The 14,311-nt window shown below is 38.0% G+C and overlaps 1 protein-coding gene across 2 annotated transcripts; it reads right to left on the reverse strand.

The window, feature by feature from the left end:
• Nucleotides 1-396: 396 nt before the first annotated feature.
• Nucleotides 397-13,661, reverse strand: LOC129903149 (probable UDP-arabinopyranose mutase 5). Of its 2 annotated transcripts, none has more exons than XM_055978662.1 (3): nucleotides 13,374-13,618; nucleotides 1,920-2,049; nucleotides 397-1,718 (listed from the first exon to the last, which is right to left on the reverse strand). In XM_055978662.1, exons 1-3 carry the CDS (start codon nucleotides 13,488-13,490, stop codon nucleotides 682-684), a joined length of 1,284 nt encoding a protein of 427 aa, XP_055834637.1. In that variant the 5' UTR covers nucleotides 13,491-13,618; the 3' UTR covers nucleotides 397-681. The 2 variants fall into 2 exon arrangements, with proteins under 2 accessions (XP_055834637.1, XP_055834629.1); XM_055978654.1 differs by having other exon boundaries at nucleotides 1,220-1,843; nucleotides 13,374-13,661.
• Nucleotides 13,662-14,311: the final 650 nt, after the last annotated feature.

Raw genomic sequence — 14,311 nt, forward strand, 5'->3', positions numbered from 1 at the left:
AACTACTCAGATACCACAATTATTGGAAAAAGGGGAAAGGCAAGAATAAGTGACTAGGGAAAAAAAGGATATTTTCATTTAGCAAAATTGCAAACCAAGAAACACCTGATTAGTTTCAACTCTCTCTTCCTACAATTTTCAGACAAAATTCATTAACTACAGAACTATTAACGCTAAGAGGGGGGGAGAATGAGATGGATTTCCTATAAAGTTCCAACTTTGTTAAAAAAAATAAAACAAACTTTTGAGAATTCTATTTTTCCTTTTCCCTACTAGAGGTTAGCCAAACACCTTTCATCTGTTACCTTAGTGGTCTGGCTATTCAACCAACCATTCATAGAATAGAGTAAGCAGCAAATTTGTGAAGTAAAAATATCGACAATTCTACAAGCAAACTAAGGAAACAGAAACAGCAAGCATTACACCATTTATTTCCCCTTTCCTGTTGAGTCTTGTCTTACATAAAATGAACCAAGCATTTAGAAAGCCAGAATGTAAATCAAGAAAAAACACTAAAACATTATTATCAAATCTCGGTCACCCTAGGTAACAGTTGAAAATAAAAACTTGTCTATATTATGCATCAGTTTTAAGAGAACCGCCTGGATGAAATGTACATGCCTTTAAGGATCTAGAAGAAAATAAATAATATAGAACTTCACCCCCCCAAGCAAGACTGGATTATATTCGAGTTTTGACAGTCTTCCACAGCTGCACCCACTCAACCATGGAATCAGCTGCACGGGTGAACACAGGATCTATACGTCCCAGCTGCTCCTTCACAGCTGCTGCAATCTCAATCACACAATCTTCTGCTGTTTTTGCTGCCGGAGTCAATCTCATTGATTGGAAGAATGGAACAACTTCCTCCATCAGCTTCACCCCCTCCCACTCTTTCTTCAAACTCTCTATGGCATCACCTCTTTCTTTCCTCCACACGTAGGGAAGTCCAGTTTTCACACCATATCCTAAGTGATCACATACTACCTTAACACACATTCCGGTCCATACATCCTCCACAGTTTCCCACCTGAACTTTCCTTCTTTTGCTAACCTGAAAGATGGCAGCAAAGCAGGTCCCACCAACTCACGATCAAATGCTATATTGATTCCACTCAGAGGCATCATGGCCCTAACTGGTACAGTGAGGACAGCATCAACATATCGAGTGTTCCTCAGCTCCGGCTTGAGGGCTTGTGTAGGTGCATCAAGATCTGCCAAATTAAGCCACAGTCCACATGACAGAGCACAGGAGACACCACTTCGCAAGCTAAATGGATAGCCACGAACAAAATCAGCTCCTTTACAGAAAGGATCATAGAGGGTATTAAAGAAAAATGGCGTGGCAGGAGTTGAGAGGTTATTGATATGTTGTGCGATGGCATCGACTTGGATACCCTCATTATCCTTAGCTGGAATGCAGTCATCATCTATTGAGATGATATACTTCTTCTTTGACAAGAGATAGCCAAAATATCGGCACGAGTAACCAGAGAAAGTTACAGCATTTGAAGGTCCAATAATTTGTTGAATATCAGCTTTGGTATAGGTATCATAATTAAATCCACCTGGAATTTTAAGGTCTCCCTTGAGGTCAGGATCTTTGATAATTATCAGGTGAAATCGGGAGAATACTGCTCTCCATTCTTCCAGAAATGAAGTAAGATCTGGTTCAATTGCCGCTATCACAATATCTACCTCATCATCTCTGACGCTGACTTGAGACATGTTTTCAAGGCTAGAATAAGCAAAAGCAAGAACAGATTTGTTGCTTTGAGTAATGGCAAGAGCCTTTTGCAACAAGTGCTTGTTACCAAACAATATCAGAATTTCTCAGAGCATCCTGAAACAAAGTAGTTATAAAGATTACATCATGAATCATGATGCTACAGAAGAATTTAAAGAAAAAAAAACCTTACTGGTAGGAAGCACAGGAGTAAGAACACATTGGATGTTAAATGCGTCAATCAGTGAAAGGATTTCTTCTTTTCCAGTTGCAATAAACAGCTTCAAAATCTTTTCATTTAGCTTCCCAGCTCTCAAGGTCCTCTGCCAAGAACAGAAAATTAAGATCTCACATGTGAACCTACTCCAACACGATTGAGCAAATGGATCTTCACAAAAATTTAGAGTTGGTCATCATTAGATCTGTGCCAATGCAATGTTTTCCAGTTCTAATTCGGGAATTTAATAATTTTAATGATGAACATATGGAGCAGTAACTGGATTAATAGTCCACAGCCAGTATATTGGTATAGTCTACAATCTGTACGGCTGTAGAAGTTCAGACAGTGCCATATCATTAAGATGCAGAAAGAAGTGCAGGTATGAGATATGCCTATTAATTTTACTTGGTAAATACCACTTGGAATAAATAAAGATGACCTGCCATAGATTTACAGGTTGAAATACTAACTGTAAAGAATAGCATTAAAGTGGAGAAGTGAAACAAGTATGGCTAAGTAACTGCAGAAAGATAAAATGTCAAACAAACCCACATAGTTCAGAATTCAGAAACATCAGCAACTACAACAATTAAGACCTTACTCAACATTTAAATCGTGCATTACAGATGCTTGTCCGTGCAGATAATATCTGATTTCTTTTATTGGATCACGGTTTGAGTTCTGCCTTTTTAGGGCTAAGATGGGAAAAGAAATCCTTTCATATCTCTACTTTAAGAGAATGCCAAATCCAATCACAGTCAAAATTCAGTCTAACTAAATAGCTGTTCTCCAGAGATACTCCTCGGCCAGCGCTTGGCTTGGTACTCAATTCTCACCCTATGTGATCGCAGATAAATTTCTTGTTCTTTTCCCTTCTCTTCTTTCCTCTTCAGATTTTTCTCCCTTCATTCACGGAGGAAAATAGAATCTATTTCAACCCAGGTTTCAAATCCTTTGACATCACCAGATGGACTGTCAGCAACAAGACTTGGTACGAATGGGTAGAAAGAAGTCCCAAGATGATGAGACATTCAACCTTAAGCAACAATACATGAGTTGGACCTGTAATATCCTTAAGGAAGCATCGAGAGATAGGGAAAAAAATATTAGAAGGTGGAAAACAAAGGAGAAACTTGCAGAGCTATTCTGCACCAGGAAGTCTAATGCGAATGGAAGGTGTCTCAGCTTGAGTAAGACTAAAACAGAATACATGGAATGCAAGTTTAGCGACGCAATGCATGAGAACGATGTGAAAGTGAAGATTGATGCACAAGTCATATCTAAGAGAGGAAGTTTCATGTATCTTGGGTCCATAATCTAACAACAACAACAACAACAACAACCCAGTGAAATCCCACAACATGGGGTCTGGGGAGGGTAGAATGTACGCAGACCTTACTCCTACCAAGGTAGGACGGCTGTTTCCTGGAGACCCTCGGCTCAGTAAAAGCATAAATGCATAAAAAATGTTAGATAAGAATAGAATATTAAAAGCTTTATGAGAAAAACAACAAACAAATAACGAATAGATGACAAATAAATACAAATAAATAAAGACTAAAAACAAATAACGATTAAATAAATAATGAAAGTGTCACAGGTAAAATTGAGTAATCAAAGCATAGAAAGTAATAAATAATAACAGAAATAACAGAAATCAGAAGTCAAAGCGCAAGAGATCGTAATGCACTACTACACCTATGAATAGAGAAGAATAACGAGACTATGAACTAGCCTTCTACCCTAATGTGGGTCCTCCACACTCTCCTATCTAAGGTCATGTCCTCCGTAAGCTGTAACTGCGTCATGTCCTGTCTAATCACCTCTCCCCAATACTTCTTCGGCCTACCCCTACCTCTTCTGTAACCATCCATGGCCAGCCTCTCACACCTCCGCACTGGCGCATCTGTGTCTCTCCTCTTCACATGTCCATACCATCTCAGTCGTATTTCCCGCATCTTGTCTTCCACTGAGGTCACTCCTACCTTGTCCCGAATAGCCTCATTTCTAATCCTGTCGCTCCTGGTGTGCCCACACATCCATCTCAGCATTCTCATCTCAGGAGATAGAAATAGAAAAATCGACGAGGATACCGCACACTGTATCGGATCGAGGTGGGCGAAATGGATGCTTGTATTCGGGGTTCTATGAATTAAGAATGTGTTGCCAAGGCTTAAAGATAAGTTTCACAGAGTGGTGTATAGATCACTATTGTTGTATGGGGCGGGGTGCTGGTCAGTCAAGAAAGCCCATGTCTAGAAGTTGAATATAACGGAGATGAGAATGCTCAGATGGATATGTGGATATACTAGGATAAATATGATTAGAAACGAAGTTATACAAGAAAAAGTAGGAGTGGTCTCTCTGGCAGACAAGATGAGAGAAGTGAGACTGAGAGCATGAGAATAGGAGGTGCATGGATGCGTCTGTGAGGAGGTAAGAGAGAGGTTGGCTATAACATGAGTTAGGAGAGATAGAGACTAGAAGGTAGGTCGAAGAAGAATCGGGGAGGGGATGATTAGACAATGCATGACACAACTGCAACTTACTAAGGATATGAACCTAGATAGCAAGGTTTAGAGGTCGAGGATTAAGTAGAAAATTAAGTAGGTAGTTGAGTGTTGTCGCACTACTTGTGGGAGAGGCAGGTGTCTAGTCTCCTCTCCGCTTCTCCTTAGTAGTAGTAGTATTTAGTAATTACGTAGCTTCTTTTCTTCTGTTGTGTTTATTACTATCTGTAGATTCAATTGCTTTGTATCATGTTATTTTGTTGTCTTATATCCTTGTACCCAAAGTCGATGGTCCATCGAAAACAACCTCTTTACCTCCAAGGTTTTTCCTTTGTTTTGTTTAAGCTCTACGATCAAGGTAAGGTCAGCATACACTCAACCCTTCCAGACCCCACTTTGTGGTATTACACTAGTTATGTTGTCGTATATATGTGCACTCTGCTATGGCTTCTTTGTTTATTTTGAGTTGAAGGTCTATCGAAAACAGTATCTCTACCCCCAAGGTAGGGATAGTATGGTCTTCTTACATCCTATCCTCCCAGACAATCCTTGTGGGATTACACTGAGTATGTTATTGTTTATGGAAGATACATGAGCATCTTGTTGCTTCAGGGGAACGAAAGATTGGTCCAAATAATTCATAAGTTGGCATTGAATCTGGGCTGGAATGATATGGCAGTTACGATAAAGGTTTGTTAAATGTTTCAACATCCCGATTAATGTTGAGCATTCCAAAGTCTTTAAGGAGGATTATCCTTATACCAAAGGAGTGTGTGAAAGCAAATGGCAGTCGAATACCCTCAAAGAGTCCACAGTTGTAGTTGATAGAGGTAATATTCGTATTGCAGAACCGTCTGGGACAAAAGATAAAGGCTGGCTTAATAGATTCATAGTTGGGCTTTGGACAGGAGATTCTGGAGGAAGTTACATTAGCGGATAAACAAAGTTGATACGCAATGGCAAGGAATACATTTCTCTTTGAGTTCCGAAATAGATATATGATGGAGCAGACATTAAAAAGAGGAGTGGAAATGGAAAAAAAAGGTGCGACTCGAGTGGTGGAACCTGAAGGTGGGTTGTTCCCCAATCTCTCAAAACAATGATACCACATGGATTTGGTCCTTGGGCATTCCACTTCATCTATGATCGAAGAAGATTTTCTTAGAGTTGGGTAACCATTGTGGTGGATGGGTTTCTATTGAAGAGGAAACATAGCTTAAAAACCATCTTAAGTGGGCAAGAATCCAAATCGTAGGAGATAGTCAGAGTTGTCCGAGTGAGGTGACAACAGAAAGAGATGGATCTAAATTTTATATCCCTATTTGGGTCAAGAGAGATGTGTGATTCATACCGTTGCCAGAATCATAGGAGTTGCTAGGATTTGGTGAAGAAATTGATGGTCCAAAGCTCTCAACATAGCGAAGGGCAAGGACGCGTTTTTTGTCCGAGGAAAGTACTGAAAATAAGGCTATACCATGTGCAGCTAATAAAGAGCATGTGGGGACAACTGTCAATTTATTTTTTTTTTGAAAATGGTAGTCATATTCTTCAGCATTAAGGATATGTTGGTGACCTTCAAAAAACAGAGGGGAACAAAACAAAAGAAAAGATAAAAAATACTTGCAAGGATCCTAATAATTCCACAATCTGCTATGTTTCCTCTAAACCTTTCTCTTTACACCAAAATAAAAAAAGACAATACAATTCCATTTAACCTTCTTAATGGAATTGGACATATCTTTAAAGTTTTTACAATTTCTTTCTTTCCAAACTGTCCACCAAATACAATGTGGAATTATCCTCCACCATGCCTTCTGGCTCTTGCTCCCCCCCTCCCTTCCTATTCAACAAGTTTGCAATAGGCTCGGGCATGGTCCAATTTGTCTTTGTGAGACTAAGGAAGATGGCCCAAATTTGTGTTGTAAAGTTGCAATGCAAGAATAGATGCTTGTTGGTCTCCTCTGCCTTCTTGCATAATGAACATAAAGACACTACAATCTTTCCTTTTCTCTTCAGCACTTCATGTGTCAAGCAAGCCCTTCTAGCAATCAACCATGTAAAGCATTTTATCTTAGTTGGTGCTAAGGTTCTCCATACCTATCTCCACAAACTTTACTTAGAGTTGCCTTGCTAAGGACTTTCCATTTTGTATGCCCTGCTAACAGTGAAAGCCCCATCTTTACTATGTTTCCATCTCAAAGAATCAGGAGCATTAGTGGTGCCAGAGAATTTTTCTAACAACTCTAGCAATTTGGCCACTCTCCACTTCCCAGTTATTCAAAAACCTTCTGAAGTTCAAATTCCACCCTTGTGTAGTCCAACATACATTGATATTTGCATCTCGATTACTACATAGTAAGAACATATCTAGAAAGGATTCTTTTAGCGGGACTTGTTTGTTCCATGCATATGCCCAAAATTTAGTTCTCCTGCCATCTCCCACTTCAATGTATATATTAGCTTCAAGTTTTTACCATAAGTTTCTAATAGTTCTCAAGACCCCCACCCCATAGGCATCAACACTAACATTACTGCACCAAGGATTGTATTCAACATACTTGGATCAGATGACATCCTCCCATAACGCTTGCCCCTCTTCACTATATCTCCATAACCACTTCATCAAAAGACTACGGTTTTGTTTCCTCAAATCTCTAATGCCCATACCCCTTTATCTCTGTTGTTCAAGGTTATTACCCATTTGACTAGGTTATAACCTTTGATTTCTTTGCATTCATGCGAAAGGAAGTCCCTCCTTCATCTGTCCAGTTTCTTCAAAACTTTGGGGGCTAATGGAAATAGTGACCTGGCATAAGTAGGAAGGGAGTCCAGCACTGAATTGATGAGGGTGTGTTTGCATCCCAGAGACAAATATTGAACCTTCCATCTGGCTAATCTCCTTTCTGTTTTCTCCACAATGCCATCCCAAATTTCCATATACATGTGTTTATTGCCTAAGCGCATGCCTAAGTAAACTGTTGGCATATTCTCCACTTTGCATCCCAAAATATCTGCCAGATTCAAAATATGGGTCACCTTCTTGATTGGAAATAAATTGCTTTTCCCCCAATTCACGTTCAAACTTGAGGAGGCCTCAAAACAGAAGATTGTTTTGATAAGTCTTATATGGTCCTCCCGATGTTCAAAAAAAATGTTATTCTTATCAAGCTATCAAAACCTTGTCCACTGCTACCCCATATTTGAAAACCTTTGATCCATCTGTTTTGTATTGCTACTCTCATCAAGCTATCAGAACCTTCCATTGCCAAGATAAATAAAAAGGGGGATAAAGGATCACCCTGTTTAAGTCCCCTTTCTGAAGGGAAGAAGATCACTGGTTCACAATTCACCAGAACAGAAAATCGGACAGTGTTGATGCAAAAATTAATCCAACCTAGTCACTTTTCTCCGAAGCCCATTTGTCTGAGTGTTCAGCAAGAACTTCCAATTTACATGATCATATGCCTTTTCAATGTCCAGTTTGCACATTACACCAGGCTCAACACCTTTCAATCTTAAATCCACACATTCACTAGCTATAAGTACAACATCCATTATCTATCTCCCTTTAATGAAGAACATTTGATGCTTGTTGACCAACCTATCCATCACCTTTTTCAGTCTCTCGGCTAGTATATTTGCTAACACTTTGTATATGCCTGTGATTAGACTTATAGGTCTGAAGTCCTTCAATTCAGAAGAACCTACTTTCTTGGGATGAGAGCCATGAAAGTTGCATTGAAACTTCTCTCTGTCCTCTGATTATTATAGAACTCCTATATCACACCTTTTATGTCTTCTTTCATTACTTCTCAGAATATAAGATAAAAGGACGTGGAAAAACCATTAGGCCTAGGAGCTTTCTCCATCGCGCAAAGTTTAATGCATTCTAGAATCTCCTCCTCAATTTGTTTCTATAACTCTTCCTTTTCATCCTCATTAATACAAGTAACCTCCTGCAATTGTAATTCTAGCCTCCAAAATTCTGTCTCCTTGTACAAATATTCATAGAAACTCTTGATGACCACCTTGATGTCAGTAGGATCAATGAAATTGCTTCCCTCCACCTTTAAGGATTCTATGGTGTTGTACCTTTTGTGAGATATTGCTATTCTATGAAAAAACTTGGTGTTCTTATCCCTATGTTTCAAATATTGTATTTTGGATCTTTGTTTCCGCCTTTATCTCTTCATTTTGACAACTTCTTCAAAAGACATGGCCAAATTTGTTTTTTGCATTAATTAAAAGACATTAGTCATTGCTACTGAAGGATTTCCCATTTGGACAATTGGTCAAGGATCTCCTTCTTTTGTTGTTTCCAGTTGCTACTATTATTCTTGCTCCATCCTTCAATTTCCTTTTCAGGAGTTTCAACTTTTCAACTAGGACAAACCCTCTTGTACCAGTAACTACAAATGATGACCACTAGAAACTCACTTTCTCCTTGAAGCCTTCAACCCCCATCCACCCGTTTTCAAATTTGAAGTAAGATTTCTTGAAGTTCATGTCTCCACAAGTCAGCATAACTGTTTATGATCAGATACCAACTTTGGAAGAGTTGATTGTCTAATGAGGGTGAAGAGTTCCTCCCATTGAGAAGAATACATTACTCTGTCAGACCTTGATGCAATTATATGGTTCTCTCCTCTTCTCCAAGTGGAATAAAAGAGGGTCTATGAGCTCCACCTCCTCAATACAATTAGAGAATTCTGACATAGCTCCATTGATTGATGAACAATTTGTTCTTTCGGATGGATATCTAATGACATTAAAGTCACCACACTACTCACGGGCCGTCACAAAGACTTTTCATGGCTCCAAATTCATACCAAAGATCCCTTCTTTCCATTATTTTGCACTTTGCATAGGCAGCCGTCAGGTACCATGTTAAATTCTGGTTCTGACCTGTAATTTGCAAGTAATGCATTGCTCACTACTCTCTACTAACTCCCCTTACTGGACCATTTTGTCCCATAGTATTAAGATCCATCCACTGCCTCCAAATGCAATTCCCCCACCCATTTATTGTTCTAAATAGTATGTAACAAATTATTGACGTTGCCCTCTAGTTTAGTTTCCACTAAAACATAAATATCTACCCCCATTGACTTACTAGATTTCTAACTAATCCCCTTTTTTCGTCGTTTAGACCCCTTACATTCCATGACACAAATTTCACCCTTATTGTTCCACAATAGATAGGCTTCTCCCTCTGATTCTTGGCTCACCATCCTTGAATTTCACATTGAAAATTAAATTCCTTAATTCCTTTGGGACACTATTGTTTGATGAGCTATCCTTTGAATTCTGATTCTCCCTTTGCTTGTTTTGCTCTAATCTCATGATTAAAGAATAAAATATGTTTTCATACCCCTTGGTAGAAACTCCAAACAAACGACTAAGTTTTATTAAATTGAGACGAAATCTTAGTGCTGCTATCAATATTTTAAAATTTGATTTGGATGCACATGCAAAGGAGATGGTGGCCCCAAGGGTTTTAACTCAAAGTTTAAGCCAGTCTGGCAGGCCATTTCAATCTAAAAAATAATTTGGGTCGGACAGAGTAGACCAAGTCATTCTCAACGACTTAAAATCAAAACATCCGAAGGAAAATTTGATCCACTACAAGAAGAACAAGTACGGCAAACAACAATCCCAATATTTTCTCCATCAGTGGCAGAAATAAATGGGGCCAGTGCAAGTAGAAATCTTAAACTTGGGCGATACTCGAAGGGAGGGGGAGCAAACAGTGAAAGAGTAACATAATTCAATGGGCAATCCATGAAGAAGAAGAAATTGACAAATGGGTACCGGAATATGTCAAACCTAGTCAACATCATAATTTTTTGCTAGACAAGGAGATGGGTGCACAATTTGGTGCACAAGAATTTAATTAAACTAAGAAAATGTTTGGGGTAGATTTTCAAGAGGGAGAAGCTTTGGAACTACTACTTGAGCAAATTGTCAATTGTAAGCAGGCTAGGAGAATGGAAGTTGAGGTTTCTATCTAGAGAGAGATTCAAAAGAGCACAAGAGCTTAAAGGTTTAACTACTTTTGATGTCAAGTTCAAGAATGATGGGAAGAAGAACAGGGGAAAGGTGGAAATTGTTTATAATGAAGATCAATCCTTTTTTAATGAAATATAATGAGTGTTAGGGGGCTTAACAATAGGGGTAAAATGGCTTTGAAGATACAATATGCGTCGTGGAAGGAAGTGATTTTTATGCAAGTTTGGTGAACTCAATTCATGGTGTACATTTGTAAGCACTAGCACTTATGGAGTTGGAGTATGGAAGACAATTCGAGCTCTATGGCCCAAGCTGGAAAGGAACTTACCGATGCTAGTAGGATAAAATTCTTGAAGGGAAGGTTGGAAGGAGACAGTATCACTAATGGAGACCTTTCTAGATTTGCTTGCTAACCCAAAGGGCAACATCAATGAAGTTTGGAGTGCACATGGTTGGAACTTAACCTTCGAAAGGTTGTTGAATGACTAGGAGATTGAAAGGATGGCTAACATGTTAGGTAGGATTGGTGATTTCAATGGGACCAATTCTGAACCAAACATCTTGAGATGGAGACATAATAAAGATGGAGAATTCACTCTGAATAGGGTATATAGAAAGGAAGGCATGGTGCAGAATGGAGAGCAACCAAAATTATTGAGAAACATATGGAAATGCCCCGTCCCAACCATGGTAAAATGCTTAACTTGGTTGGTGTCTAAGAGAGCCTGTTTGACACATGAAGCTTTGAAGAGAAAAGGAGTCATTAGTCTACAGATGTTTCTTGTGAAGGGAAAAAGATGAAACCAACAATCATCTATTTCTACATTGCAAATTTTCTACATAGATTTGGCCCTTATTTCTAAACCTAATTGAGACAAGATGGACTATGCATGAACATATAGCAGACTTCCTAAGTTGTTGGATAAAAGAGGTGGAAGCAAGAGTCAGAAGAAGTGGTGGAGGATACTCCCATAGTGTATCTGGTGGACTGTTTGGAGAGAAAGAAATGGGAGATGTTTTGAAAATAGATAATACTCCATTTCAAGAAGTTAAATGAAATTATATACTATCTTCCTACTTTTGGTGTAAAGAAATATGACTAGAGGATTTAGACCATTTTGTAGAATTACTAAGATCCCTGTAAGTATTTTTTTCCTCTGTTCTTGTAACTAACACTTTCTGATTGTCTCCAGCATGTCCTTAATGTTGAGGAATACATATTTACCAGATTCAAGAAAAACAATAGGGATAAAAGAAGAGTTGTAAAAAGCTTGATACACAAATTGAATGCAAATATCATTCCTCTTCAGAAAACCAAAATTAGAAGGGGGTGTAAGGGAGACCATTAAAGAGATTCAGGAAGGCAGATGGGTGAGATTTGAATGCCTAGAAGCTAGTGGTACCAGAGGGGGTATTGATATTATGGGATAATAGAATTTGGAGGGGGGCCTCTTTTCAAATTGGTTCATATACCTTAACTTGCAAGTTTGAGGCACTCTTTCAAGATTTTGAGTGTCACTTAACAGAGGTATATGCACCAAATTACAGGCATGAAAGGAAAAATGCTAAGGAAGAGATACGAGCAGTTAGGGGCTTGATGGGTGGCCCTTGGGCTATTTGTGGAGACTTCAACATCACAAGATTTCCTTCAGAAAAGATAAAAAGTAGCAGGAGATCTCCAACCATTGTGAACTTCTCAAATTCTATAGAGGATATGATATAGATAGATCCTCAACTGGAAGGGGGCACTTTCACCTGGTTCAAGGGCTGGTTCAAGGGTGATAATCATATGATTGCTTCAAGAATTGACAGATTACATTTTTTCCAAAAGAGTGGGATGATAGATTCAGTAATATCAAACAACTTCTTCTACAAAGAATTGAATCTTACCACATCCATATATCACTGCAGTGTGGTGTCACGGAACAAAACAAATCCTACTTCAAGTTTGAGAACCGGTGGTTGAACATTGAAAGTTTTGTGGATAGAATTAGAGAATGGTGGACTTCGTTTGAGTTTGCAGCCAAGCTTGATTATATTCTGTCTTGCAAGCTCAAAGCACTTAAAGGCAAGCTAAAGGAATGGAGTAGAAGCAGTCAATTCAAGGAACATGGGCTTTCAAAAGGCTCAGATTTTGAATCAAATTGCTACAATAGATGTTGTCCAACATAATAGACCATTGTCGATCAATTCAGAAGGCCAACCTTCCGATGGAGTAGAAGCAGACAATTCAAGGGAACTTGGGTTTTCAAAAGCTCAGATTTTGAATCAACTTGCTACAATAGATGTTATCATAACCCAATAGTTAATTAATCCATTGTACAGGGCTAGGTCAAAATGCAGAAGGGATTATTTTCCTACTCTTACATGACAAAGTTTGAACAACAAATTGCTGAATTAAGATCATCCTCTTTTTCAAATAAGTGAATTAAGGTTATCTTGTTAAGCAAAAAAGAGTAAGATAAAATCACCCAAGTACAAGCTTAAACATAAAAAAAAACCACTTCCTTTCACTCTTCAGTCTGGATAGATATATCACATAATAACAGTCAACACTGAAATAAACTCAAAAGTCTTAACAAATCGACCACGCCACTGATAACAACTGGATAACAAGGGGAACCCAAAACTACAGAAACCACATCACATCACAGAAAAATTACATAAATATATTCAAAAGTCCAAAAAGATTAAAACAAGCCCCAAACTGAAAGATGCAAAACCCATAAATTAGAAAGTAATAGCTGCAAGTGTGTAATCATACTTGATAATCGAAAAAGAACCCACAAAAGAAAATCCAAGAAATGCATCAAGAATCAGATCATAGTACAATCAATTTAGATAAAGAAAAAGAACCCATAATCATACATGATAATCCAAAGGGAAAAAAAACAAGAAAGTGTGTTACCAGGAAAAGGTCTCGAAGAATGTGTTCAGGCAAGAAAGAGAGATCAGAATAGGAAGAGATATGAAGAAGAGCAGAGTCAATAGCGAGAGAAAGAAGGGAAGGCGGGTGGGTTCTCATTCATTTAACCCTTAAATTACTCCGCTACTTTCTCTCTCACATACTCTCTCTTAAACATGTGACCGAGCAAAGCAATCACTTGTTTACATCTAAAGATTTGTATTTGTATGTATGTTAATGGAGAGTCAAGTAGTGTTGAAAGTTGGAACCTACCAGGAAATTCGAAAAGCCAGTACGGAAGGTTTGTTCTGCCTAATTGTAAATTTTTTGAGGGTTTTCTTGTCCAACTTCTTCGGGGCTAAGAATCGTTTGGATTGATTTTTAAGTTGTTGATAAATTATTTTTAATTTTTTTTAATTATTTGATTGGTCAATTTGAAACTATTTGGTATTTAAAATAAGCCCAAAAAAAAATTGAATTTGTTTATCTTAGTTTATCTAAAACAACTTATAAGTCAAAAAAAAAAAACAAGTTGGTAGCTTTTAAGTTGTTTTCAGCTTATAAGTTATTTAAAACAGGTTAAGCCAAACAAGTCATAAGTGTATAAATATCTTTTTTTTAGATCGCCATTTGACTAATGTCCATTATTATATAATAGGTTTTTTATACAAATTTACTCGTTTATGGAAATAATTCAGATATATGTAATTGGGGCTGAAAAATCACATACGAAGTACATATAAAATTAGAGAAAATAGTCAAATGTCCCCTTAATCTATATTCGGATTCTCAACTACACGCTTTAACTTCACGAGAGTCCTATCACCCACCCCCCTAACTGTTTAAAACTGAAATTATTACCTCCCTAAGTGCTTATGTGACAAAGTGAGTGTATTTCACTTTTTTGAGAGAGTGAAGACCAAAGATATTAAATTTTATTT

This window comes from Solanum dulcamara, chromosome 1 (assembly GCF_947179165.1).
Source record: "Solanum dulcamara chromosome 1, daSolDulc1.2, whole genome shotgun sequence".
NCBI classification, from domain to species: Eukaryota; Viridiplantae; Streptophyta; class Magnoliopsida; order Solanales; family Solanaceae; genus Solanum; species Solanum dulcamara.